At 41.5% G+C, this 27598-nt stretch overlaps 1 protein-coding gene across 1 annotated transcript; it reads left to right on the top strand.

Annotated features, from left to right (window-relative positions):
* Positions 1–5206: 5206 nt before the first annotated feature.
* LOC100489908 (C-type lectin domain family 17, member A) lies at positions 5207–27322 on the top strand. The gene is made up of 10 exons (XM_031899348.1): positions 5207–5314; positions 5528–5641; positions 7751–7789; positions 7878–7994; positions 9420–9461; positions 9990–10055; positions 14823–14894; positions 18194–18342; positions 23701–23813; positions 26263–27322. The coding sequence occupies exons 1-10, from the start codon at positions 5218–5220 to the stop codon at positions 26411–26413; spliced, it is 960 nt and encodes a 319-aa protein (XP_031755208.1). The 5' UTR covers positions 5207–5217; the 3' UTR covers positions 26414–27322.
* The last annotated feature ends 276 nt before the right edge of the window (positions 27323–27598 follow it).

The raw sequence follows: 27598 nt of genomic DNA, 5'->3' as shown, positions 1-27598 counted from the left end.
TTGTACAACTGTAGGGCACATGTCATTGCCTAGGGCCAAAACACCAATATTGGGTTTTGTTCAGTATGTCAGAATAAACTCCAAATATTCCACCGGCATAGAGCCACAAAGGAAGAAAGTGGATTAGTGATGGCAGCCTTGGCCTAGGCATTTCTGTGTGTACAGGTGCCGTACCTACCCAATGCCCCTAATTTCTGTAGCATATAAACTACCAGCATATCTATACCTCTTCCAAAACCATGCTCAGTTCTCTGTAGGCAGGGTCAACACCCTCCCAGTAGAATCCAATGAAAAACCAATGAGTATAAAGTTTATAGGGATGCACCAAATCTGGGATTCGGCCAAGATTCAGCCTTTTTGAGCAGGATTTGGATTCGGACAAATCCATGCTCCTCGCCGAACCAAATCAGAATCCTTAAAACCACGTGACTTTTTGTCACATAAACACGGAAGTTGAACATTTTTCTCCTTCCTTTGGGCCTTCCTTATACTGATTTGCATATGCAAATTAGGATCCTGATTTGGTTTGGTATTCGGCGGAATCTTTCACAAAGGGTGCAGGGTTTGTCCAAATACCAAAATAGTGGATTTGGTGCATCCCTTAAGGTTCACCCAGTGGTTTATCCCACTTGCAGTTGCAGTTCCTATACCCAGTTTGTACAGGACCATCCTTGAACTGAACACCCCAAAAACGGGGACCAGGGTGTCATGTGTTTTAATAATTTATGTTTGTACTTTGCATAACTAGGTGTGGCTGGGGCAAATCGGACATATGGCCTATACTATCCCGCTTTTCAAAAAGTCACATGTTGGCAGGTATGCAGCGGACAGTAGTTATTGCTTTTGCAGCACTAGGTTCTTGGGTTTCATGGGAACTATTTAATTGGGTTTCTTTAGCCCAAATATATACTTGTTGTAATGGTACATGTGTGGTGTCACAGTAAAAGTGCCCATACACCTTCAGATCCGCTCGCTTGGCGATGTCGCCAAGCGAGCGGATCTTCTCCCGATGTCCCCACCTACGGGTGGGCGATATCGGGAGAAACAAAACTAATTCGATCGCATTATAATGATGGGTATAGGCAAAGTCAGTCTAGGGGCTGCATCAACGAGCCGATGCGGTCCCCGATCCGACTAGATTTTTTAACTTGCCCGGTCGATATCTGGCCGATTTCAGGCCAGATATCGGTCGGGCAGGCCCGTCGGGAGTGCCCATAGACGGGCCGATTAGCTGCTGAATCTGTCTAAGGGACCTATATCGGCAGCTAGAATCGGCCCGTGTATGGGGACCTTAAATAGTGCCCTATGGAACCACCATTCTGTGAATTGTTTTCCACAGCGGATAACACTATATGGAACGGTAAGGCTCATTTTAGAACAAAAAGTGCAAAATTCAGGCTTAAATTACTTTGTTGTTTTACCACCATTCAGCACTTTTGCCAGAATTCTAGTGTAATAGTGGGTCTCCGCTAAGCAGGGTCCAAGTTGTGTGAATTGTGTGTGAACATGGTGTTAATAACAGCATTTGTGTCTGATTCACATAGAGCAAGATATAAAAGCAGCCCATTAAGGGAACCCAGTGGCATAAATATATAGGAAGCAGACCCTGTGGTTGCGGTGGGGCACTTAGGGACAGGGGGCATGAACTGTGGAGTCTGCCTCCTCTATAGCAGTAAAAAATCCCCCCTCCCCTGCTACTCTCCTACCTGTGGGTGGAGAGAGGGGGGCTCAGAGACGCCTGTGGGGGATAGAGAGAGTAGGTGGGTGTTTGTTGGGCGGGTAGGGATTGCTGTGTGTATTAGGCTCCAGGGGGGCCTGGCGCACAATAGTCACGCTTGCGTCCCAACCCCTGTCAAATTACCCCCCTGGTCACTATGTACATACACAACATTACATTTTTATAGTCTGCTGCCCTACATAAACATTAGCAGTATAATGGCAGGGATTGGCAACAGCAAACAGCAGCACTCAACATCCAAGTTTAGCGTTTATATCTCACACTCTACTAGCCATTCAGGGGATGTGAAAGTGACTGTGTATGCAAAGCACACGGGGCACTCGGGACTGTTTACTAGCTGCCTTCCTGGGGGGAGGTTACACCAGGATAAATGAATGAATAAAGCAATGTAGTGCTTGTCATTTTGACAATATATTACTGAGGAGCAAAGTTTGCTCCAGGTCTAGTAACCCACAGCAACCTGTGCCCATATTGGTTTCCTTCCACACTCCGTTCTGATAAAACTGAACATAGTGTATGTGAATAGGGACCTTAGATTGTAAGCTCCACTGGGGACGGGACTGATATAATCTCTGTAAAGTGCTTCATGAAATGTTATGGTGCTCAACCCCTACTTATCTGACCCTGTTTTGGCTTTGTATCTCCAAGATTAACTTCTTCCATTCAAAAGAAATGACACAATGCGTAAAAGTCACCCCTTCATTGCTATGTGGCATTTAATGCTATGAGATGTCCCTTGGGAGCCTTTCTAGCTGGGTGGGTGTTCCCTATATTGCTCTGCTGCTTTCTGGGAGGATGAAACGGGTAGACAAGGTGTAACTATTCATACTGGGGAGATGTGTCTATAAGAAAGAGATGGTGAAAAGTACCTCGGAGCAAGAAGGGAGAAGGTAACGGGTGCATGGTGCAGATCAGAAGGTGGTCACGACAGACAAGCAGAGAACTGCAGAAGACTGCAGTGTGCCACATCTAGGAGACAAACCAGACTAAGTGGCACGTCAAGGATAAATTAGACAATGAATAATCAAGGTAATGTACAAAATATTTATTTTCAATGTAATAATGTTATAGATCACTCGTTGCAGGTTGCACTATTTGTTACCCACCAATGGTCAACTGATAATAATAATAAGTGGAATCTTTTTGGATCAGTGATTGATAATCATATCATTTGCCCAAACTTACCAAAAGTTGCCCTCTGTTGCTTGTTGCCAAAAAACAGTTGTTGACATTATAAAGCCATTTCACTTCTCCCAAGTTCTCCCAGGATATTGACTTTGTAGTGTTATTGCGCAGTTACCAGTCCTGTTATCACCAGTCATAGCAGGACATGAGAATATAGTTTCCTACTATTGGAATAATGGCTTATCTTTTCTCTCTCTCTCTCTCTGTACCTTGGCCTGAAAACATTCTCATACTGGGGGAACCTTTTCCACCTCATACATTCCCATTACACCCTTTCCCCATCTGCATGCCACCCCTGCTCTACCTCAATTTACTAAAATAGGTGCACAAGTGCCAACCAATCAGGTTTTTGCTTTCATATTCTAGTAGACCAGTGATCCCCAACCAGTGACTCGGGGGCAACATGTTGCTCCCCAACCCCTTGGATGTTGCTCTCAGTGCCCCCAAACTAGGGAGTTATTTTTGAATTCCTGACTTGGGGAATTTGGTTCAATAAAAACAAGATTTCCTACCAAATAAAGCCCCTGTAAGCTGATAGTGTGCATAGAGGCCCCTAATAGCCAATCACAGCCCTTATTTGGCACCTTCATGAACTTTTATGGTGCTTGTGTTGCTCCCCAAGTCATTTTACATTTGTTCTGGCTCACAAGTAAAAAAGGATGGGGATCCCTGTAGTAGACTATTCAAAACTAAGTGTGGATTGGCTGCTATTGGCAACTGCAGTTGTGCAATGTTGGTAGATAAGCTGTTAGGTCAGTAAATTAACTTAATGCTCTTTGTCCACCTCAAGGGATTCCTACCTGTACTAATGGGTTTACCCAAAGCTCCCCCTGTACTCATCTTGCAGGTAGGTTCCTACTCACTTTTATTTAGTAGAAAGAACTATTCTAGGCAGAGCAACATTAGGCCTACTTATTCCTTGAATAATTTCTGTAGATAAGGTGCCAAGGTGGACTTACTATTAAAGGCAAACTTGAGAAAAGTTTGTAAAACAAACACCCCAGAATGACTTTAGCAACCATAATGCATGTAGGAGATGGTAATGTTTTTTAATATGACCTGTGGTGCTGGTAAGAGGGGCTTTATCAGGGTAATTGCTTTCTCCACTGTACTGAAAAAACATACGTGCTGTGACCACGTGTTGAAGGTCTTTTGGCTGAATGACATGTGAGAGGAAGGAAGGGTTGCCATGGTAATCAGGGGTGTAAAAGATAGTGTAGGGGGTTAATGTTGAAGAAAGATGTTTTGTAAATGGCAGGACATTATATATACATTATAAGGGATTTGAAGAGTAACAGCTGTAAGAGAGGGTTCCATCAAGGATAAAGTCACGGGAGGGAGAAATCTTTGGTTTTGTGATCACAAGGTCCACTGTTCATCTGCAACCAACCAAGTGTGACGCCATGATTATTGTAAGCCATCTGACGCTTGCAGACAGGAAGGAAACACAACTTTTCACAGAGCTTGTTTCATACTCTTCGGTGTGTAAAACTGTGAAATGCATAGTTGTCACCGACCAGTGGTTGCAGCACATTTGTGTCCTAGTTAGATAAAACTGTCCGACTCCAACAATCTACTACAATCTAATGCAAGTTAGACGATGAAATGATATACTTGAAACACAACAGTGTTATGGATAATGCTCTTTCGGCATATAATGTATGGTGGGGGCAGTCCAACATGAAGGATTTTTTGGAGCTAGTCCTTTATGACACAAAGGTCCATTGGCAAATTGTCCCAGGAAATACTGTTTATATGTTAGCAAAAGAGGTGAGAATGCAAAAGGTTGCCCTGAGATGTAAATCGCCGGTGGGATGGCATATGCGGCGGCGCGATTTGCGGAAATTGACGAAGTTGCCTCGAGAGGCAACTTTGGCGATCGTGCCGGCCCGTATGCCATGTCATTTCGGGGAGATTAGTCGCCCGTGACAAGGGAGATTTGTCGCAGGCGACTAATCTCCCCGTGTACCAGAGCCCTTAGGGCAAAGACACATGGAGCTACTTAGTAGCAGCTACTTGTCATGGCTACAGAAACAGACAATGCTGATCATTTGCTAATAACTGTCTCTATGTGTGTTTTAGCAGAGGCAATTCTCAGTATTGTCTATGGCAGGGGATTTTCTAGCATTTAGTAGCCGTGAAAAAATATCTGGGCTGCTAGTAGCCCAGTGTATCTTCACCCTTAAGTCTGTAGTATCTAGAGAAGTTAATTGGATTGGGGGCATGATTAACATGCAGAATTGTGATGGTGGTGGCAGCACTGTGACTTTTTTCTTTCTCCTTCTTTAGTGCGTATGGTAGCATTTGATTTTGATGCTGATGACTATGAAAATATGGAAACTGACATTGTCCCAGTGCCTAAACGAGGAAAGAGAGACACGGCAGCTGAAGGTAATTTATTGTGGGAAATCACTAAATAACAGAAGTGAAAATGCCATTTCTGCTTTTCCACAGGCAATGACTTATCAAACCCAATACATGTACTGGACTTTTCAGCCTCAGTGAACACAGCCATTATTCTCCACACTTGCTTTGTCTATATATATATTTATATATATTTCTCATATCACTTCTTCCAAATCTATTGGCAATCTCTCTTTTTAGTGCCTACTGTGACATTTGATGGTGATGCTGATGATTATGAAAATATGGAAAATGACGTTCCGCCACCTGTGCCTAATCGAGCCAAAAAAGGCAAGAAAGATCAGAAAGCAAAGGGTAATACATTCATGTATATAACTAGTAGATCTGCTACCATATCTTCTTAAATTTAGTCTTCATTTTGGGCAATGGAGAGCTCTGTGGTACCTGATATTTTGTTGCAGGGACTGATCTACTGTGGATAATGAGTATACAATTTGCCCTAATTTCATTTTACATTCATGTTCCAATTTTGATCTGGCTGCTAGGTCTGACTTGCCCTAGCAACCCGGCAGTGGTTCAATGACTGCGAAATGAAACAAGCTGATTTGTGACTTCATTGGTAAATCAGTCAAAGTGACAATAGTTTTCAGTAGGTGCAAGTCAGCTCTGTTTGTGGGTGCAGTCATTTACTAAGTGCAATTTTTGGGTACAAATCACCATGTTTTTTTTTACCCATAATGCTGCATTTGTTCAGTTGTATGCAAATTGCGTATAAAAATTGACAGCGTGGGTATTGCATCATTTCTGTGTGTTAAAATGCCTTTTAGTGTGTGATTTTTTTTTTGCGGAAGTCTGCTGTTCCTATTGAAGTAACCCACTGTGGAAATACTGCTATTAGAACCACATTCAGGTTGGCGGTAGCTGGAGGGGTCCGCAGTATTTGTATTTGCTCACAATGCAGCACAGGGAACATGGTTGGATGCAATACCTTTAACGGAAAACTATACCCCCGAACGATGTAGGTCTCATAATAAAGCTCATATGTAAAACCCTGCTTCATCTAAATAAACCATTTTCATAAAAATATACTTTTTTAGTAGTACAGGTATCGGACCTCTTATCTGGAAACCCGTTATCCAGAAAGCTTCGAATTACAGAAAGGCCATCTCCCATAGACTCCATTTTAGTCACATAATTTACATTTTTAAAAATGGTTTCCTTTTTAATAAAACAGTACCTTGTACTTGATCCCAACTAAGATATAATTACCCCTTATTGGGGCAGAACAGCCCTATTGGGTTTATTTAATGGTTAAATGATTCCCTTTTCTCTGTAATAATAAAACAGTACCTGTACTTGATCCCAACTAAGATATAATTACCCCTTATTGGGGCAGAACAGTCCTATTGGGTTTATTTAATGGTTAAATGATTCCCTTTTCTCTGTAATAATAAAACAGTACCTGTACTTGATCCCAACTAAGATATAATTACCCCTTATTGGGGGCAGAACAGCCCTATTGGGTTTATTTCATGGTTAAATGATTCCCTTTTCTCTGTAATAATAAAACAGTACCTGTACTTGATCCCAACTAAGATATAATTACCCCTTATTGGGGGCAGAACAGCCCTATTGGGTTTATTTCATGGTTAAATTATTCCCTTTTCTCTGTAATAATAAAACAGTACCTGTACTTGATCCCAACTAAGATATAATTACCCCTTATTGGGGGCAGAACAGCCCTATTGGGTTTATTTCATGTTTAAATGTTCCCTTTTCTCTGTAATAATAAAACAGTACCTGTACTTGATCCCAACTAAGATATAATTACCCCTTATTGGGGGCAGAACAGCCCTATTGGGTTTATTTAATGGTTAAATGATTCCCTTTTCTCTGTAATAATAAAACAGTACCTGTACTTGATCCCAACTAAGATATAATGAATCCTTATTGAAGCCAAAACAATCCTATTGGGTTTAATTACTGTTTAAATAATTTTATTATCAGACTTAAGGTAGGAGATTCGAATTACGGCAAGACCCCTTATCCAGAAAACCCCAGGTCCCGAGCATTCTGGATAAAGGGTCCTATACCTGTATGTGCCGTTGGGTAATCCTAAATAGAAAATTGCCATTTGAACTACTAAAGGCCACCCCCTGGGATCATAGGATTCACAGTGCACACAAACAAGCCAAGGCACACATACATGCTAGGCCCCATCAGCCAATGAATGGACAGAGTTCTGCCTTTTGCTCCCACACTACTTCCTGTTACAGTTAGAGCTGCATTATTTCCTGTCAGCTGATCTTTGAGGGAGCACCCAGCCCATCACAAAATGGTGGATCAATGGAACTTGTTAACATGCAACATGCATGTGCAGGTTACACCACAACCAGGATTCGGTTTGGGATTCTGACCAAGTTGCATGTATTATAATTGATTTTTCTGATCTTTTCATTTTAGCTGGGGATTCATCACCACAGTCAGCAAGGACAAGTATAGGTAACTGATGGAAAATTGTCCTAGAAGTATAATTTTCTGTATATTCCTATTGCCATGCAGAATGTACAGCCCCGTGTATCTCTCACAGGTGCAGCAGTCTGTGCCAGGCTGAAGTCACGATGGTGGCTGGTACTTTTACTCCTGATTATACTGTTCTTCCTGTTTTTGGTCTTGGCGATCCTGACTGGGCTGCTGTTTATACAATGTAAGTATAAAGACAATACGCAAGGGATGAGAACATAATTTTGCCCCTTTATAGGTCCCTGGTAAGGCCTCACCTTGAGTATGCAGCGCAGTTTTGGGCTCCAGTCCTTAAGAAGGATATTAATGAGCTGGAGAGAGTGCAGAGACTGCAACTAAATTGGTAAAGGGGATGGAAGAGTTAAACTATGAGGTTAGACTGTCAGGGTTGGGGTTGTTTTCTCTGGAAAAGAGGCGCTTGCAAGTGGACATGATTACTCTGTACAAGTACATTAGAGGGGATTATAGGCAGTTGGGGGATGTTCTTTTTTCCCATAAAAACAATCAACGCACCAGAGGCCCCCCCTATAGATTAGAGGAACGGAGATAAAATTTGAAGCAGCGTAGGGGGTTCCTCACGGTGAGGGCAGTGAGGTTGGGGAATGCCCTTCCTAGAGATGGGGTAATGGCAGATTCTGTTAGTGCCTATAAGAGGGGCCTGGGTGAGTTCTTGAACAATCAGAATATCCAAGGCTATTGTGATACTAATATCTACAGTTAGTACTAGTGGTTGTATTTATAGTTTATGTATGTGAGTGTATAGATTGGTAAGTATAGGTTGTGTGTGCTGGGTTTACTTGGAAGAGTTGAACTTGATAGGCTCTGGTCTTTTTTCAACCCTATGTAACTATGTAAAATGGCCACAGTGAAAAACAGACCCACGGGGGAGTGGAGACTAAGTAGAGTTGAATATAAAGTTCGTATTTTGGAGCAAGCTAACTTGAATGGATAGGGGACAGCAGACACAAGGACAATGTTATGTGCTAGGGAGGGTATGAAGTGCAAGGAACATGGCGGGTTGTGATTGCTTTTTGTACTTTGCACCCACCCTTTATGGACTTCATTGTCTGCTTGTTTCATGTCCCGAACTAATAAGCTAATTGTAGGGTAGTTCATTCAGCCCCAGGAAACTGGCACACTGGAGTTTCAATATGAACAGAATTAGGCATGCACCGAATCCACTTTTTGGATTCGGCCGAACCCCCGAATCCTTTGTCAAAGATTTGGGCGAATCCTAATTTGCAAATGTAAATGAGGACACGGAAGGGATAATGAGCGCCGCTCTGTGTTTATGTGACAAAAAATCACGTGATTTTAAGGAGTCGGATTCGGTTTGCAGAGCGTGGATTGAAGGTTGAATCTTGGCCAAATAGCGAACCTAATCAGTGCATCCCTACACAGAATCGATTTCATGTAATTGGGTTCCACAACTGTCTATTGTATCCCCTACCCCCTTGGGAGTGATTGTATCAGTGTGTTATGGCTACTGTTTTTTATGTCAGATTGTTATAGAGAGATCACTATTCTTTGGGGTCGGGGAGTGATGATGTTTGGTCAGAATCTTTCAGCAACTCAGAACCCTTTTCATGTTTTCTCTTTCCAATTTCAGATTCTTCAATTTCTGATGAACTACGCAACCTGAAAAACCTAGGTAATACCACTTTATATGTCAATCACATTATGTTTAAAAACTTTAGTTATTTGGCTCATGCTGAACATTTGCCTTTAAATGTTGACAGGAAAAACCTTTATAGAGGGAGCCAGGGCCCATTTAATAAATAGGCATAAGGGGGCGCACTAGCACATCTTTCATCTGGGATGGCAGACCCCTCATAATAACCAGCTGGTGGAGCTCTACAGTATGATTTCTATTTATTTGCCTTTTTTCTTGTGGCATCACCATTTTGTCATTTTTTTGCTCCCAGGGCTGTTAGTCTGACACACTTGGGTATCATGTTTACTTCAGTGAGTGCAGACTATTTCTTCTCTGCCTGCCTTACTGTATTGAACTTCATGGGCTTGAGGTTCTTGTTATCAATTTTCGTGGGGCAGTGGGGGCCCACCAAAGACATTTTGCCTTCAAATTGTACCTTCAAGCGGCCTTGCCCTTGAGTTTACCTACTAATGACTGACTTACTAATCATATGGTATGCTTTTTGTTTTATTTCCATTCTTGAAGATGCTCAAAAAACTCTTACACAAAATGAAATGAAGACAGAAATAAAGTATCTACAAGGAAAACTGGGTGAGTATTCCCAGTAATATGTGGCAATACCTGAGATGGTTTGAAGACAAAGGACTTCTATGCATCATTTTTAGATGGAGAATACAGTTCTCAACAGCAAGTGAGCATTTTATGGAGAGATCTTACAGACAGGATTGTAAAAATGCTATGTGGGAGCACTGAGGGGAATTCACGTAGAGCACAAGATAAAACAAATTTAGTGAGGAGCAAAATGTTACATTTGTTTTTGAAGAGTCTGGGGCCCATGCAGAGACAGCAAATGGTTATTAGCTGAAATAAATCTTACTGCTGCCTCTAGGGCAAATGGAAGAAATTATGAAAGTGAATGATTGTTGCAATATTCAAGGCCATAGTAATAGGAGTAGGAATAGAGCTTTTTTTGTTGTTGCAATAAATGTATTGTAGAGATGTTCTACAGAAGTAAAAGATTGGTGTTACAGGTTACGGGGCAGATCAGAAAGTTTTATGTGCTGGTGTCAACTGATATTATTAACCAGGCAAGCTCTCTGTCTTAAAGGAACAGTAACACCAAAAAATGAAAGTGTATAAAAGTAATTACAATATAATGTACTGTTGCCCTGCATTGCTACAACTGGTGTGTTTGCCTCAGAAAGACTACTATAGTTTATATAAATAAGCTGCTGTGTAGCCATGGGGGCAGCCATTCAAGCTGGAAAAAAGGAGAAAAGGCACAGGTTACATAGCAGATAACTAGTAGATAAGCCCCATATAATGGAGGTTTATCTGTTATCTGCTAAGTAACCTGTGCCTTTTCTCCTTTGAATGGCTGCCTCCATGGCTACACAGCAGCTTACTTATATAAACTATAGTAATCTTTCTGAGGCAAACACACCAGTTGTAGCAATGCAGGGCAACAGTACATTATATTGTAATTACTTTTATACACTTTCATTTTTTGGTGTTACTGTTCCTTTAATCTCAGTCAAAAAATAGTTGGGATTTTCCAATAAGAGCACATAAGCTGTAGGCAATTATGAGTTAAGTATGTGTAACCCTTTTCTGCTACTGAAGGAAACTCTGCACTGATCTCCACATTTTGGTGCTACAGGAGCCCTGTATGTCTGCTATATGGGAGATCAGGTACACTATGGGGCACATTTACTTACCCACGAATGGGCCGAATGCGTCCGATTGCGTTTTTTTCGTAATGATCGGTATTTTGCGATTTTTTCGGAAAATTGTCGCGACTTTTTCGTTGCCATTCCGAATGTTGCGCAAAATCTGGCGATTTTTTCGTAGCGTTAAAACTTGCGCGAAAAGTCGGGCCTTTTTCGTAGCCATTCCGAAAGTTGTGCAAAATGTTGCGATTTTTTCGTAGCGTTAAAACTTGCGCGAAAAGTTCGCAGCTTTCGCGCCGAGTACGAAACATTCGGATTCATTCAAGCTTCAGTATGGTGACTTTTCTTGGGCCAGGTTGGAGCTGCAGGGTGCCATTGAGCCCTATGGGAGACTTTCCTTGGGCCAGGTTGGAGCTGCAGAGTGCCATTGAGCCCTATGGGAGACTTTCCTTGGGCCGGGTTGGAGCTGCAGAGTGCCATTGAGCCCTATGGGAGACTTTCCTTGGGCCGGGTTGGAGCTGCAGAGTGCCATTGAGCCCTATGGGAGACTTTCCTTGGGCCGGGTTGGAGCTGCAGAGTGCCATTGAGCCCTATGGGAGACCTTCCTTGGGCCGGGTTGGAGCTGCATTGTGCCATTGAGCCCCATGGGAGACTTTCCTTGGGCCGGGTTGGAGCTGCAGGGTGCCATTGAGCCCCATGGGAGACTTTCCTTGGGCCGGGTTGGAGCTGCAGAGTGCCATTGAGCCCTATGGGAGACTTTCCTTGGGCCAGGTTGGAGCTGCAGAGTGCCATTGAGCCCTATGGGAGACTTTCCTTGGGCCGGGTTGGAGCTGCAGAGTGCCATTGAGCCCTATGGGAGACTTCCCTTGGGCCGGGTTGGAGCTGCAGAGTGCCATTGAGCCCTATGGGAGACTTTCCTTGGGCCAGGTTGGAGCTGCAGAGTGCCATTGAGCCCTATGGGAGACTTTCCTTGGGCCGGGTTGGAGCTGCAGAGTGCCATTGAGCCCTATGGGAGACTTTCCTTGGGCCGGGTTGGAGCTGCAGAGTGCCATTGAGCCCTATGGGAGACTTTCCTTGGGCCGGGTTGGAGCTGCAGAGTGCCATTGAGCCCTATGGGAGACTTTCCTTTGGCCGGGTTGGAGCTGCAGAGTGCCATTGAGCCCTATGGGAGACTTTCCTTGGGCCGGGTTGGAGCTGCAGAGTGCCATTGAGCCCTATGGGAGACTTTCCTTGGGCCGGGTTGGAGCTGCAGAGTGCCATTGAGCCCTATGGGAGACTTTCCTTGGGCCGGGTTGGAGCTGCAGAGTGCCATTGAGCCCTATGGGAGACTTTCCTTGGGCCAGGTTGGAGCTGCAGGGTGCCATTGAGTCCTATGGGAGGCTTCCAAAATCATGTTAAGTCTGAAAGTTTCGCCCGCCGCTTACGAGCGCTCAATACGAAAAAGTCGCGATAAGATACGAGCGAATCGTAATGGCTACGAAAAACTCGCGTTTTTTCGCGCAAGTCGTAATGGCTACGAAAATAGCGATATTTTCCGAAAAGTCGTAAAGGCGCCGAAAAAAATCGCAAAAAATACGAAAAAGTCGCAAAATGTTCGTTTTCCAATCGGAATTTTTCCAATTCGGTTGGAATTCTTGTCTTAGTAAATCAGCCCCTATAAGTTGACATGCCCCCACCCAGGTCAGGACAGCCTGAGCTGTATAATAACCCTCCCTGGGAACTTCTCTGAAGAAGATACAGGTATGGATCACTGTGCACCGGGCCCCTCCAAAGATTTTTTTGAGAAGGGCCCTGGCACACTAGTTCCACCAATGGTGGGGACTTCTCCCTCTCCCTGCACAGAAACAACACAGAGGGTGGGACAGGGATTCACAGCCTCCCTACATAGGTGTTCAAGAGAAACTTATGCTCCATGAGTTTGTTCCTAGAGGAAATGAGGAAACCATACAGCTTGTCTGACACTTCATTTTCTTGTTCATCATAAAAGCTGGGCATATCCCTTTGCCATTTGCTATAGGCTCTTGGAGGCACAGGGAGTTGTGTGAAAGGCAATGCCATATACATGGGCGTCCGCAGAAAATTTTCCAAGGGGGGGCAAGTAAGCTAGCATCATCCTGCAACAGATAAATATATATATATATTTTTTTTTTTTGCAGGATGATACTAGGGGAGGCTAAATATGGCCCATACACAGACTGACCTACAGCTAATGTGACACTTAGTGGATTCACTGCTGACGTAAAAAGTTAACCTCCCAACTACCTCTTGCTGTTCCCACTGACTCCCAGGGATACTGTACAAAAGTGCGGGTGGGGGTGCTTTTTTTTTTTACCCTAAAATGTTTAGTATTAGTAGTAAAAGTATTCATACGCGCACTTCTGTTAGGGGGTCTGCAAACATTTGTGATTGGGATCAGTTAGCTTAAAGGGGTAGTTCGCATTCGAATTCACTTTTATTTTTAATGGTTTTTCAGTTATTTAGCTTTTTGTTCAGCAGCTCTCCATTTGGTATTTCAGCAGCTATCTGGTTGCTAGGGTCTTATTTACCCTAGCAACCAGGTAGTGATTTAAACAAGAGATGGGAATATGAATAGTTAAGGGGCCTACTTGGAAAAATAAGTAATACAAAATTATAATAATAATAAAATTGTAGCCTCGCAGAGCAATATTTTTTGGCCCCCATTTGAAATCTGTATAGAGGCAGAAGAGAAAGGCAAATTATTCAAAAAAATTAATTAGGAAGACCAATTGCAAAGTTGCTAGGAATAGGCCATTTTATAACATACTAAAGGTTAACTTAAAAGTGAACCACCCCTTTAGATGTGTTTATGTTAGTTTTATAGCAAGAAAGGCAGTGGGTACTGACTCCCCATTATATACAGTGAGATGCAGTCCGTATTTACAAACCCAGCACATTATATGCCATGAGGAGCAGTGGGTACAGATGGCAGATATTCAGGCCCTGGCACTATAACACTGGCACTGATACACAACATTGGCCCCACTGTAACTTACTATAAATGAACAAAACAATGACAAAAAAAAAAAAAAATAGTAAGTGCAAAAAACAACAACACATATATAAACTCACAATGAGCTTTTTCAGAGGGAAAGAGTTAACTTACCCTCCATGTGTTAGGGTAGGGGATAGATTATAAATTAAACAATTTAATGTCAGCTAGTGATTCTTTAGAACTGTATAGTACCTGTGGGATGAAAACTGCAGCAAAAGTTGAGAGTTGGTTCTCAGGTAAAGTTACAGCTGCAGATTCTTCTTTTCAGTCTTTATTTCTGTTTCCAGTTTGCAAAATCTCCCGATCCCTGTGTGCATCTGTGCTCTGATTGGTCAATTTTACTGTCTGTCAAGGAAGCTGTGCTCTGATTGGTGAATCCACAAGAAGAAAGATCCAATCGGAGCACAGCAAAAACGGGCTTGAGGGGAAAGTGCAGAAACGGAGTAAGGTTTTTGTTTTTTTTGCTACTTTTCCAGGGGGGGGCAAGTGCCCCCTCTTGCCCCCTTCTGTGGACGCCCATGGCCATATATCTACAGTTGTACAGTCCCAATGAATTGTAATGCTACCCACTGAGCTGCTGTTCTGCCCATAGTGGTTTACCTCTGTAAAAAACTGTATCTACTAATAACTGACTATTAATATAATATCCTTTTGGTTATATATTTGTCCATACAGAATTTCAAAAAACTCTTGAAATGGAACAAAATAAAATAAAGCAAGAAATGAAGAATATGCAAGAAGAACTGGGTGAGTTTGCCAACGGGCAGCCTTCAGTTATTTTTCTTTACAGGGCTTAACTTAGCCTTTTATCTTCCCTGTGCTCATCTAATAAACAGGTTCTATGACCCCCAGACCACAAACCCCATTCCATACAACAAGTGCGATGAAAGGATTTTCTTCCCTCAAATGGGGAATTGGTTGCCCCAAATAAAGGTGCCATGCTTGAAGACTGCTGGTTTATTATCCATTTTATACTTCAAGTACAACTGTAACCCTCTCCCCCCACTATTTGCAATGACATATTGACAGAATTTAGTTATTCTGATTTTAGGGGACTAGGAAGCCTTTTAGATACTATGATATATAATGATATGCCAGGGAAATACAGTATGTAGCAATAACGTATATGGTTTAGAGGCAAAGGAAATAAACTCCTATCCCCCATATGTAATAAAAGGCGCTAAATTACCCAGGAGCAGTAACCCATAGCAATCAATGAACCAAAGATGTTTGCATTTAAACAGATGACCGGTATATGCTTCCTGCTTATTGGTTGCTATAGGTTACTGCTTCTGGGCCTTTTATTACATATGAGAGTTTAAGAGATAGAAGACACAGTGTCCGCAGAAGATGTGGGAGATGTGAAAATGCTATCAGGGATGTGGAAAACTGAAGATAATTTATGTAGATCAAAAGTACAGGTAAAAAAAGGATAGAGGAACAATATTTTGAATTTTATACTGAATATACTGGGGGCCAATGTAGAGACAGTAATGGAGAGAGTTACTGGCAAGGAATGGTTAATAAATAAGTCTAGCTGCTGCCTACAGGATTGATGGTAGGGATCATGGGAGTGGTTGGATGTTGCAATAGTCCATATGATATAGGAGTAGGGATAGAGCATTTTATTGCAGGAAATTGATTCTATACAGAAGTAAAAGACTGGAGTGAGTGGTTATTGTACAGAAAAGAAAGTTGGATATGCTGGTGTCAGCATAGGCATAGGCATAGCATAGGCCTCTCTCTATGACTCTATGGCAAAAAAGAGTTGGGATTTCCCCCTACTTCATTGCATTGTTTGTCATGAAAGCTGGGCATGTCCTTCTGCCTCTGCTATGGGCACTTTGGAATGGGAAAGAAGAGAGGTCAATAGGCTTTAAACATTATCCAAGGACTTCTCATGAGATTGTTAGTGGTGAACCAGTCAAACTGTTACGTCTCTTTTACAACATAGGACTTTCTTCTACCAAAGTAATATTTAGTTCTGTAAGGTTAGATTCCACAAACAATACTGCAACAGTATGACCCCTCCATGGGGCACTTGGTGCATTTTCAGTGTAAGTGTGCAAGATGGGGCAGAAGGCTCTCCTCTACCTGTTCCCTTGCTTGTGTGTCTGAATGGTGCACATACTAGTAGTGTCTAAGGGGCTGATCCCAAAGTGTAGTCTGCTCTGTACTTGTTAAATAAGGCTCTGTATATTATACTTTTGACATATTTAGGGGCTTTGTGAACTCCTTACCTAGTTCTTCTTTCTTCACATGATGGGATCCAATATAGTCTGGCAGTGAGAGAAATGAATGTTCACTTCTGCAATCTCTTTAGTCAAAGCAAAGACCAATAAGAGGGACTGGCAATTTTTCAGGGGTTCAGGGATATGTACTCAAATGTAATTATTTTCAGATAATTGGAATACTGTTCTTCTGCTCTGAAACCCTTAATCTAATTACTAGCATAACCAAGCTAGATTGGTTTTGGTATTCAGCCTGATCCAAGGGGTCCCAAACCTAACCCACTACATTTAAAGAACCAAACCTATACACTAATGCCAGGTAACCCGGCTCAACTACTCAGTACCAGACTAGGTTTCTGGTAGATAAAGTCATTCAAACCTTCATTTATCTGCCCTCATAGCTTTTAATGGGCTCTGCTGGAGTATTTATTAAAGAAGTTCTATGTCATGAATCAGGAGGAATACTATCACCCTAAATAACATCCCAAGCCTGTAGCCATTTTCAGGATTATAGGGAGACAGTGCTGCATTTGGGGCTAACAATTTATACTATGCTGGGCTGGCAGCCAGTGTATGTCTATCTTTCAGCTTCCCCTACTGAGCAGCTTTTAATTCTGTTTCATAACTTGCAAAATACAGGTATGGGACCCATTATCCAGAATAATCGGGACCTGGGGGTTTCCGGATAAGGGATCTTTCTGTAATTTGGATCTCCATACCTTAAGTCTAATAAATGATTATTTAAATGTGAATGAACCCAATAGGACTGTTTTGCTTTCAATAAGGATTAATTATATCTTAGTTGGGATCAAGTACAGGTACTGTTTTATTATTACAGAGAAAAGGGAATCATTTAACCATTAAATAAACCCAATAGGGCTGTTCTGCCCCAATAAGGGGTAATTATATCTTAGTTGGGATCAAGTACAGGTACTGTTTTATTATTACAGAGAAAAGGGAATCATTTAACCATTAAATAAACCCAATAGGGCTGTTCTGCCCCCAATAAGGGGTAATTATATCTTAGTTGGGATCAAGTAGAAGGTACTGTTTTATTATTACAGAGAAAAAGGCCTTCCCATAATTCTGAACTGTTTAGATAATGGGTTTCCGGATAACGGATCCCATACCTGTACCCTGTTTTTGTTATAACTGGGAATATTGCTTTGGATCCTAAGCAAGGCTTGACCTAGAACCTCCTTATAGTTCTCTGAATGAGATAGAATGATCATTGCTTTAACTTGAAGGAAAAGAAGGTACTTTCTGTAATGTTGATGTTGTTCATCCAAACAAGACTGATTTCACATGCATTTCTCAATTCAGCCCCACTTTGGCTGGAAGTATGGGGCTGGTATACATAACCTGGTCAAAATAGCCCCAAATTCCACAGGGCCTATGGAACAACCCTGTCCAACATCCTCAGACAGTAAAGTTTGTGCCATAACATAGGGGCTTAATTGCAACAGTGCAACCAATTATAGTTTTGCGTTCATTTCTAAATAATGGCATTATGAACAAAACTAAATTCTGATTGGTTACCATGGATGACTAAATTAGTCCTGTTATACATTACCACTTTTTATTGCGTTATTAAAAACATGAGAGACTCATGAGACACTGTATTAACTCAGTCCATTCCCCCTTGGGTTTATCTAAATTGGGTTTTTTTGCACAATTATTCCAGGCTAGTGTGTTCTCATACACCCCTCTAGATTTTCTTAGGCCACCGTTGCCTTTTTTTCCCCTCTTCCTTCTCTCATTTTTCCCTTTCTTTATGTTTATTTCTCTTTCCAAATATCACTTTTTGCTTCTCAGGGGTCTGTGATACATGCCCAAGTGACTGGATTCAGATTGGTGCCTCCTGCTATTATTTATCAACACAGACTGCCACATGGGAAAAAGCTCTAAATGCCTGCATTGGGTTAAAGGGTCTGCTTCTGATCCTGAAGGATGAAAAAGAAATGGTAAGCAGCACTACAAGGAAATTCAATCCATCACCATTTAACGTGCCTCGTTCTATGCAGCATATTTCTAAACCGTATCATTTTGTGGGCTCCTTAGTTTGTACATTCATTTCTCCAGCACCGGAACTATAGGAAATAGTTGAAAGATCTCACCACTGTCTCCTGTATCTATGTATGAATCCTAGGCAACCAACTTTGGGGTAATGGTACAAGGGGTGATTTTGGGTGCTTTGGCTCCTACAATTTTGATTAGCTTGGGGTGGTGCCAAATTGGGTAAAATCACCATTGCCTGCTATAGCAGTGTGCCAGTCAGATGCTGGCACAAGTTCTTTCAGGGATTGCCATCGTGAGTTTCAGGGTTGTAGCCACTTTCTAAGGTGGTTTAATAATATCACAATAAGTTCATGTTCACGTTTATTGTTATATACACAGAGTACAATGTACAAAGTGTAATGAATCCATACTTGAATGCCTTCTTCACAGACAAAAAAAAACACTCAATACAACATGACAATAATCATAATAACAATTGTTAATACTTAAAAAAGCTTAGTATTTACCAAGCTTAACATTTGCAAAAATTATCCATATACAGGTATGGGACCCGTTATCCAGAATGCTTGGGACCTGGGGTTTTCCGGATAAGGGGTCTTTCCGTAATTTGGATCTTGTACCTTAAGTCTGCTAATAAAATTATTTAAACAGTAATTAAACCCAATAGGATTGTTTTGGCTCTAATAAGGATACATTATATCTTAGTTGGGATCAAATACAAGGTACTGTTTTATTATTACAGAGAAAAGGGAATCATTTAACCATTAAATAAACCCAATAGGGCTGTTCTGCCCCCAATAAGGGGTAATTATATCTTAGTTGGGATCAAGTACAGGTACTGTTTTATTATTACAGAGAAAAGGGAATCATTTAACCATGAAATAAACCCAATAGGGCTGTTCTGCCCCAATAAGGGGTAATTATATCTTAGTTGGGATCAAGTACAGGTACTGTTTTATTATTACAGAGAAAAGGGAATCATTTAACTATTAAATAAACCCAATAGGGCTGTTCTGCCCCAATAAGGGGTAATTATATCTTAGTTGGGATCAAGTACAGGTACTGTTTTATTATTACAGAGAAAAGGGAATCATTTAACCATTAAATAAACCTAATAGGGCTGTTCTGCCCCCAATAAGGGGTAATTATATCTTAGTTGGGATCAAGTACAGGTACTGTTTTATTATTACAGAGAAAAGGGAATCATTTAACCAGTAAATAAACCCAATAGGGCTGTTCTGCCCCCAATAAGGGGTAATTATATCTTAGTTGGGATCAAATACAAGATACTGTTTTATTCCTACAGAGAAAATGGAAATCATTTTTAAAAATGTGAATTATTTGATTAAAATAGAGTCTATGGAAGATGGCCTTTCCGTAGTTCAGAACTTTCTGGATAATGGGTTTCCGGATAAGGGGTCCGATACCGGTACTACTTATCAGCCAACCATAAAAGCAAGCATAAAGTAATTTGGCAAAAATGCCACTAGCACCTATTACACATACTGTATATAAAATATCATGCTTCCAATCTTAACCTTGCAGTATCTCTGTACAGCACTGCACATAAATATATTAATAACCAAATACTATCATAAAGTGGCAATTTAAAATATAATACCATAACCAACTTAAGGGTAAGAACCCATGGAGTGAGTTAGTTGCCTGCGCAAGGTCGGACTGGGCTGCCGCGACACCTGGGAAAAACACAGTGGACTCCGGCCCAGACCCGACCCTTGCCGGCGTTCCCCCGACCAACGGTGTTCCTTCCCTGACACATTAAACTTACGCACGCTCAGCGGAGGACGTCGGGCGGGGGCCTCTACGGTGGGTTAGGGAGGCCCCTGCGGGGGTTAGGGGGTGCAGTGGGGGCCCCTTGGGGGTGTGGGGGATGTGGCTGGCGGGGGCACCTGCAGGGCCTCTGGGGCGGTAGCCCTGGTTGGCCCAGCACCCCCCAGTCAAACCCTAATCACTGCTATCATGGGCGACTAACCGCTTCGAAAAGGCTTTCCACTGGCAATAACAGAAGTCGCCGGTAAAAATCCCTTTGTATCACTTTGTTTTCCATAGTCGCACGGAGTTCCCTGCAGGAGGAAACTTTGCGACTTCAGATTAACGAAGTGATGCGAAGGCTTTTCGCCAGTGACTTCTATTGTTGCCAGTGGAAAGCCTTTTCAGAGCGGTTAGTCGCCCACAGTAGCAGAGATCTATCGCGGGTGACTAACTCTCTCCGTGGGTTCTTACCCTAAAAGTCTGAAGAGCAAGTGTGTATTTACAATATTGCACATAAATAAGTTACTTACCACAAAAACCAATATAAAATATAATGCCGTTTAGTCATTATATGTAATTAAATAAAAAGTGGATCTAATAAAATAATAAATAATAAAAAGTAGTATATCTAATGATATAAAACATCTGGTAATTTCCATGTTGCACTAACAGTCTGACTAAAGTAATTTAAGTATATATTCTGAAGGTGATTTTGGGTGCTTTGGCTCCTACAATTTTGATTAGCTTGGGGTGGTGCCAAATTGGGTAAAATCACCATTGCCTGCTATAGCAGTGTGCCAGTCAGATGCTGGCACAAGTTCTTTCAGGGATTGCCATCGTGAGTTTCAGGGTTGTAGCCACTTTCTAAGGTGGTTTAATAATATCACAATAAGTTCATGTTCACGTTTATTGTTATATACACAGAGTACAATGTACAAAGTGTAATGAATCCATACTTGAATGCCTTCTTCACAGACAAAAAAAAACACTCAATACAACATGACAATAATCATAATAACAATTGTTAATACTTAAAAAAGCTTAGTATTTACCAAGCTTAACATTTGCAAAAATTATCCATATACAGGTATGGGACCCGTTATCCAGAATGCTTGGGACCTGGGGTTTTCCGGATAAGGGGTCTTTCCGTAATTTGGATCTTGTACCTTAAGTCTGCTAATAAAATTATTTAAACAGTAATTAAACCCAATAGGATTGTTTTGGCTCTAATAAGGATACATTATATCTTAGTTGGGATCAAATACAAGGTACTGTTTTATTATTACAGAGAAAAGGGAATCATTTAACCATTAAATAAACCCAATAGGGCTGTTCTGCCCCCAATAAGGGGTAATTATATCTTAGTTGGGATCAAGTACAGGTACTGTTTTATTATTACAGAGAAAAGGGAATCATTTAACCATGAAATAAACCCAATAGGGCTGTTCTGCCCCAATAAGGGGTAATTATATCTTAGTTGGGATCAAGTACAGGTACTGTTTTATTATTACAGAGAAAAGGGAATCATTTAACTATTAAATAAACCCAATAGGGCTGTTCTGCCCCAATAAGGGGTAATTATATCTTAGTTGGGATCAAGTACAGGTACTGTTTTATTATTACAGAGAAAAGGGAATCATTTAACCATTAAATAAACCTAATAGGGCTGTTCTGCCCCCAATAAGGGGTAATTATATCTTAGTTGGGATCAAGTACAGGTACTGTTTTATTATTACAGAGAAAAGGGAATCATTTAACCAGTAAATAAACCCAATAGGGCTGTTCTGCCCCCAATAAGGGGTAATTATATCTTAGTTGGGATCAAATACAAGATACTGTTTTATTCCTACAGAGAAAATGGAAATCATTTTTAAAAATGTGAATTATTTGATTAAAATAGAGTCTATGGAAGATGGCCTTTCCGTAGTTCAGAACTTTCTGGATAATGGGTTTCCGGATAAGGGGTCCGATACCGGTACTACTTATCAGCCAACCATAAAAGCAAGCATAAAGTAATTTGGCAAAAATGCCACTAGCACCTATTACACATACTGTATATAAAATATCATGCTTCCAATCTTAACCTTGCAGTATCTCTGTACAGCACTGCACATAAATATATTAATAACCAAATACTATCATAAAGTGGCAATTTAAAATATAATACCATAACCAACTTAAGGGTAAGAACCCATGGAGTGAGTTAGTTGCCTGCGCAAGGTCGGACTGGGCTGCCGCGACACCTGGGAAAAACACAGTGGACTCCGGCCCAGACCCGACCCTTGCCGGCGTTCCCCCGACCAACGGTGTTCCTTCCCTGACACATTAAACTTACGCACGCTCAGCGGAGGACGTCGGGCGGGGGCCTCTACGGTGGGTTAGGGAGGCCCCTGCGGGGGTTAGGGGGTGCAGTGGGGGCCCCTTGGGGGTGTGGGGGATGTGGCTGGCGGGGGCACCTGCAGGGCCTCTGGGGCGGTAGCCCTGGTTGGCCCAGCACCCCCCAGTCAAACCCTAATCACTGCTATCATGGGCGACTAACCGCTTCGAAAAGGCTTTCCACTGGCAATAACAGAAGTCGCCGGTAAAAATCCCTTTGTATCACTTTGTTTTCCATAGTCGCACGGAGTTCCCTGCAGGAGGAAACTTTGCGACTTCAGATTAACGAAGTGATGCGAAGGCTTTTCGCCAGTGACTTCTATTGTTGCCAGTGGAAAGCCTTTTCAGAGCGGTTAGTCGCCCACAGTAGCAGAGATCTATCGCGGGTGACTAACTCTCTCCGTGGGTTCTTACCCTAAAAGTCTGAAGAGCAAGTGTGTATTTACAATATTGCACATAAATAAGTTACTTACCACAAAAACCAATATAAAATATAATGCCGTTTAGTCATTATATGTAATTAAATAAAAAGTGGATCTAATAAAATAATAAATAATAAAAAGTAGTATATCTAATGATATAAAACATCTGGTAATTTCCATGTTGCACTAACAGTCTGACTAAAGTAATTTAAGTATATATTCTGAAGGGGTTTAACCAAAGGAATTGCTTGGGTACTTTATAACTGAAGTAGTGGTTGATCTGTGGTAAATCAGCTACAATCAAAGGTCATTTATTAAGGAGGGGGCAAAGGTGCCACGTGGATGCACCTAATTTGTCTCCTGTGGAAAACTAACCTGTGCCCAGTGTGGTTACTAACTATTACAGTAATTACTGCAGTAAGTTTCCCTTTAGGGGTGTAACTATAAAGGAACAGACCCTGTGGTTGCAAGGGGGGCCCTAATTATAGAGCAATTTAATATATCTTGGTAGAATCAACCTTAGGGACCCAAACTAATTTGCCGTGGGGCCCAGTAACATCTAGTTATTGTCTCCCTTACTGACCCCAGTTCCAATGTAACATTTAAGACCACCCCTTCAGTCCTACCCCCCCTTCAGTTTTCCACATCTTCCTCTGTTTGCTACTGGCACTAACTTGGCTTTAAGTAAAAATGTTACCGTATGTAAAAAATATGTTTTCCTCTTTGTCCAAGGAATCTGTGAATAAACTTTTTTCGAAGAATACAAGATACTGGATTGGACTGAAAAGAGACCCAGAATCCAGTAACAAATGGAGGTGGTTGGATGGTACGCAAATGACCTTTAGGTGGGTACAAGGTATATGTATAGGGTAAATGTAGGGGTGTAGTGTCTTTGATCTTCCCTTTGTGTGTCTCCTTTATAGGTGAAACAAGAGCATTGATCTGCTTATATGGTCTGCACTCTCATAGCAATGTTGGGACTGTCACAGATCTATTAAGCAGCCATAGGACAGAGTGGATTTCTCAGTTATCTGTACAGATACCTACATAAGAACCCTTTCTTTAGGAATTTATAGGAGAAAATAGTAGCATGCGTGGCCTATAAGGAGAAGGAAAGGCATTTTGGAATTTTAGAATATCGGAATTTAGGAATTTAGATTATCCACAATAGTGCCACCTAGAACACTATATTTATTCTACAGAAAGCTTTTTTTTTTGTTTAAGATAGCAGCTGCCATTTTAGCTGGGTCTCAGTAGCTTCAGTGCTGCAGCTCTGGCTGCTGGTTGCTCAGGTTACACATTCTGATGGGAGGGAGAGTGAATTCTCATTGATGTAGTCCTCGCTCCAATAGCAATGATCGCATTACTCTGATATCAGCCACCTTAAATAGGCAGGGAGGAAAGATACGCTTGTTTGGCAACTTCACCAAATGAGCAGATCTTACAGTATATGGCCACCTTTAGGGCTCTGGCACACGGGGAGATTAGTCGCCCGCAACAAATCTCCCTGTTCGCGGGCGACTAATCTCCCCGAGTTGCCATCAAATGCCATGTAAGTCGCCGGTGGGATGGCACACGCGGCGGCTCAATTTCGGCAAATAGTCAAAAAAGCCTCGCGAGACAACTAGTCGCCTGCGACAGTGAGTTTTTGTCACCCGTGTGCCAGAGCCCTTAGGGTGAAGACACACTGAGCTACTAGAAGCAGCTACTTTTTCACGGCTTCTAAACTCCAGAAAATCCCCTGCCATAGACAATAATGGGACAATTATCAGTAAGGGTGAAGACACACGGGGCTACTAGTAGGCTACTAAAAAAGACAATGCTGATTATTTACTGATAATTGTCTCTACGTGTGTTTTAGCAGAGGCAATACTCAGTACAGGTACAGGACCCGTTATCCAGAATGCTCGGGACCAAGGGTATTCTGGATAAGGGGTCTTTCCGTAATTTGGATCTCCATACCTTAAGCCTACTAAAAAATCAATAAAACATGAATTAAACCCAATAGGATTGTTCTGCCCCCAATAAGGGGTAATTATATCTTAGTTGGGATCAAGTACAGGTACTGTTTTATTATTACAGAGAAAAGGGAATCATTTAACCATTAAATAAACCCAATAGGGCTGTTCTGCCCCCAATAAGGGGTAATTATATCTTAGTTGGGATCAAGTACAGGTACTGTTTTATTATTACAGAGAAAAGGGAATCATTTAACCATTAAATAAACCCAATAGGGCTGTTCTGCCCCCAATAAGGGGTAATTATATCTTAGTTGGGATCAAGTACAGGTACTGTTTTATTATTTCAGAGAAAAGGGAATCATTTAACCATTAAATAAACCCAATAGGGCTGTTCTGCCCCCAATAAGGGGTAATTATATCTTAGTTGGGATCAAGTACAGGTACTGTTTTATTATTTCAGAGAAAAGGGAATCATTTAACCATTAAATAAACCCAATAGGGCTGTTCTGCCCCCAATAAGGGGTAATTATATCTTAGTTGGGATCAAGTACAGGTACTGTTTTATTATTACAGAGAAAAGGGAATCAGTAACCATTAAATAAACCCAATAGGGCTGTTTTGCCCCAATAAGGGGTAATTATATCTTAGTTGGGATCAAGTACAGGTACTGTTTTATTATTACAGAGAAAAGGGAATCAGTAACCATTAAATAAACCCAATAGGGCTGTTCTGCCCCAATAAGGGGTAATTATATCTTAGTTGGGATCAAGTACAGGTACTGTTTTATTATTACAGAGAAAAGGGAATCATTTAACCATTAAATAAACCCAATAGGGCTGTTCTGCCCCCAATAAGGGGTAATTATATCTTAGTTGGGATCAAGTACAGGTACTGTTTTATTATTACAGAGAAAAGGGAATCATTTAACCATTAAATAAACCCAATAGGGCTGTTCTGCCCCCAATAAGGGGTATTTATATCTTAGATGCCATCGAATACAAGGTACTGTTTTATTATTACAGAGAAAAAGGGAATAATTTTTAAAAATATTATTTGCTTATAATGGTGTCCCATACCTGTATTGTCTATGGCAGGGGGTTTTCTGGAATTTAGTAGCCTTAAAAAAGTAGCTGCATTATTTATTTTAGTAGCCACAACAAGTAGCTGCTACAAGGACCCCCATGTGTCTTCACCCTTAGAGAGAATCACAGTGATTATTTAGACACTCCCTTGGCAGCAAAGACAGAACAAATGAATGTACATAGAATTACTGTAAATATGTTTGTTCATATAGAGAAATAATAGATTTTTACACTTTGTATTGGTTGTGCAGCAACTGGTTCACTAACGAGCCAAATAATAGCGGCAATCAGGAGAATTGTGTGGAGAACATGTCTGGACGCTGGAATGACCTTTACTGTGAAGAATCCCTGCGTTATATCTGTAAGATGAGCTTGAACTACAGAGACAGTCACAGTATTTAGCATGAACGCTGTATAAGAGAGACCGGGGCAAATCACAGAATAAGAGGCGCCAGGTAACCATGGCTTCTGAAAATGACACTCAAGCTTCAGTGTTTTGGGGATATCATATTAATGTTTATTTGCCTATTGCACCTAGCAGTCCTTCTTGTGTAGAGCACTGGTTGCCTCCTAAATAGGTTTTATATGTCGCTATGTCTGATTCTTCAATATCTGTTCATGGGTTAGCTGATCTATATGGATGCCTATTTCGGTTGGTCTATGCAAGCTCATCATTTCACCATGGTAATAAAGGTGTTGGACATCATGTGATCTTTCTCAAGCAAATAGCAGGGTGTGTTTTTGGAGAAGAATGTAAACCACGGTTTTGCTGCAGAAATGGAGCTCAATACAGGGGAATGTCCTTGATGACATTAAGCGGTGTCACTGCGACGACTAATTTTAGTTTTTTCCAACTATCCATGCACCCCACTACACAACAGGAAGACTTTGGTAGTTGATAAGGCAGCTTCTGCCCAATTTACCTACGGCAGTGGCAGTTTTGGCAAGACTAAGGAAGTAATGCCGTAAAAGGTCTAGTAACCCATAGCAACTCCCTATGAAATAGTGGCCAGTAGCCTTAGACGGATGCTTACTACACAGGGGGTTGGGATGGGGAGAAGGCCAGGGCAAAGCATGGAAAATCTTGCTGGTTGTTCTGCTTTTATGTTTTCTACAGACACAGGGATGGGTAGCACTAGATAGGAGGCTACATACATCAGAAAAAATTATATTATTACCTATAGAGTAGGCTCAAGGTAGTATAGGGCTAATTCACCTGAAAATAAACTTTTACTATGCTGTACACATGAATATTCAAAGTTTACAAATAGAATTTTTTGTAATGTTTTAATATTTGCAATTACTTGCTGGCTTTGCATTTAAAGAATAAGTAAACCTTTTTTTTTCTATGAGTAAAATTACTCTAAACAGCCCCCAGAATTACTTACCCTTGTCCCAGCATTCTCTCTGACCTGTTTCCTCAGTCAGAAGGTATTCTTTTTGGTTGCTTCCTTGTGCCGAGTAAAGTCCCGCCCCCACTTCCTGTTCAGGTCTCTCATAAAAAAAAAAAAACAGCTAATGCACAGACTGGCTCCTGCTGCCTCCAGGCATGCGCAGAAGGCTCTCCACTCCAACAACCTTGTCCAA

Source organism: Xenopus tropicalis, chromosome 3, assembly GCF_000004195.4.
Source record: "Xenopus tropicalis strain Nigerian chromosome 3, UCB_Xtro_10.0, whole genome shotgun sequence".
Classification (NCBI taxonomy): domain Eukaryota; kingdom Metazoa; phylum Chordata; class Amphibia; order Anura; family Pipidae; genus Xenopus; species Xenopus tropicalis.
Note: the sequence above shows the minus strand (reverse complement) of the source record. Positions and strands in the feature narration are given on the sequence as shown.